We start from the raw sequence: 1,747 nt of genomic DNA, 5'->3' as shown, positions 1-1,747 counted from the left end.
GCCTGACTAGCTGGGTGGGGCTGATTATCCGGACCGGTAGTTTTTCCCTGCTAGTAGAATTATCATGGAACATGCGGGCTTCGAGAGATCACAGATACTACTTGACTTTGCACGACCTACATAAAAATCACGGAGACTTCGCCCGAACCGGTAAGAGTGCTTCACTTACAGTTACATGAGATTTTCGTCTCAGGTCCGCGTATGTTGACTGGCTCAATCACGGGCGTCTTTCCTGCTAACACTGCCTGTGGTACTACACCGGTGGAGCGCGACACGGTGGTGCAGGCATGGAATCCCTCACTGAGGGTCGCCTTGGCTCCAGCATAGTTCCCATTTCCGGTGGAACATCGAGAAGCAAACCGGTGTGACCTAGGTCTAAAATAGTGTGCGTTGGCCGTGCAAGCACCAGTGTAAAAAGCACCTGCGTCGTATCGAAGCAACTGAGTTCAAATGTGTCCTTGCCTGACTTATGGAGGGGCTGCGCCGCAAGATACAACGGCAACATGCAGTGCTACCTCCGTGTAACGATTCCGCCACATGAGCAGCACGTAGTGGAGTGCAGATGAAGACTGTGGTCAGGGGCATTGAGGCATCCTGGTCGAGAAAAACTAACCATGTGAACTCTAGCGCCGTCTGCAGGTGGGCTGTTGGTTGAGTGTGTTGGTTTCATCTGTTGGATATTCCTGCATGCCAGCACTAGTAAATAAAAGGACTAAAGACAGACGAATCCTTCGTCGTGATAAGTATGTCACTTCAATACTTGACCAGGTGCTCATGTCGCATCCTTCTCGCACGTCGTGCCCGGCTACGTCTTCGGCTGCAACGAGCTAGCCCTCGACGCCGGAATGATGCAGACGCAGAACAGCTCCAACAACTTCCTGATGGTCGGCCTGCTGGGCGGCGAGCTGCCGTTCCCCATCCACGGCGGCTTCGCCCACATCGACGACGTGGCCGAGTTCCACCTGCGCGTGGCCCTCGAGGAGGCGTACGCTGGCAAGGATATTGGTATTGCGACAAAGGTAGACTACGCTTCTATCTTTGACCAGATCAAGGACAGATTCCCCGGGGCTGTGAAGGAAGGGATCTTCAATAAGGGAACGGTCCCTACGCTCCCCATGGAGTACGACTCGAGTGATGCGAAGGGTTTGCTGGGCGAGCTGAAGAGCTTTGAGACTGCCGTGTCTGCTGTTGCCACTCAATACCTCGAGCTGCTGGAGAAAAGGCAGTGATATGTACTTGATGCAACTCCGATTGCAAAGTGACAGCGCCGAAGTGTTGTTGACCAGGAGTGATTCCGTCGAAGATCGGCGTGCAGGGCTTTAGATCATGTATTGACGTTAGGCAATACTCGAGCCCAAGGTTAGCTTGAAACCCCCCCCCCCTTCCCCCCCCCAAAAAACACATCATTTTATCCAATTCTCCCCGGACCGCTTCCATGTACTCGTACACGGGCAGTTCTCTGAATTGTTTGCTCAAGTTGAGTTTGCCCGTATGTAAGCCTTTCTGCCTAGGTATGCATGCGGGTAATGTGCGTGTTCAGGCTTGATGGATTACCGCTCTTGCCAGAGCCTTGGTCGACGACATTTGGCGCTGAGTACCTGCATGTGCGTAGTGGCACGATGCTGTATCCGTAGACAACATCAAGAGAGATCGACTAGCTGATTCTGCCCGGCTTTCAGGGCTGGTCTAGGACTGCTATTTGATGCACGTCTCCAAAAGGGGGCTATTAATCGCCGAATGTCGTCAA

At 53.1% G+C, this 1,747-nt stretch overlaps 1 protein-coding gene across 1 annotated transcript; it reads left to right on the top strand.

The window, feature by feature from the left end:
* Nucleotides 1–503: 503 nt before the first annotated feature.
* On the top strand, nucleotides 504–1,229 carry INS49_010403 (uncharacterized protein; the record flags this gene model as incomplete). The annotated part of the gene is made up of 3 exons (XM_043171128.1): nucleotides 504–551; nucleotides 628–646; nucleotides 769–1,229. 3 exons carry the CDS (start codon nucleotides 504–506, stop codon nucleotides 1,227–1,229), a joined length of 528 nt encoding a protein of 175 aa, XP_043025693.1.
* Nucleotides 1,230–1,747: the final 518 nt, after the last annotated feature.

The sequence above is a fragment of the Diaporthe citri genome, assembly GCF_014595645.1.
Source record: "Diaporthe citri strain NFHF-8-4 chromosome Unknown scaffold_4, whole genome shotgun sequence".
NCBI classification, from domain to species: domain Eukaryota; kingdom Fungi; phylum Ascomycota; class Sordariomycetes; order Diaporthales; family Diaporthaceae; genus Diaporthe; species Diaporthe citri.
This window is presented reverse-complemented; position numbering and strand designations above follow the sequence as displayed.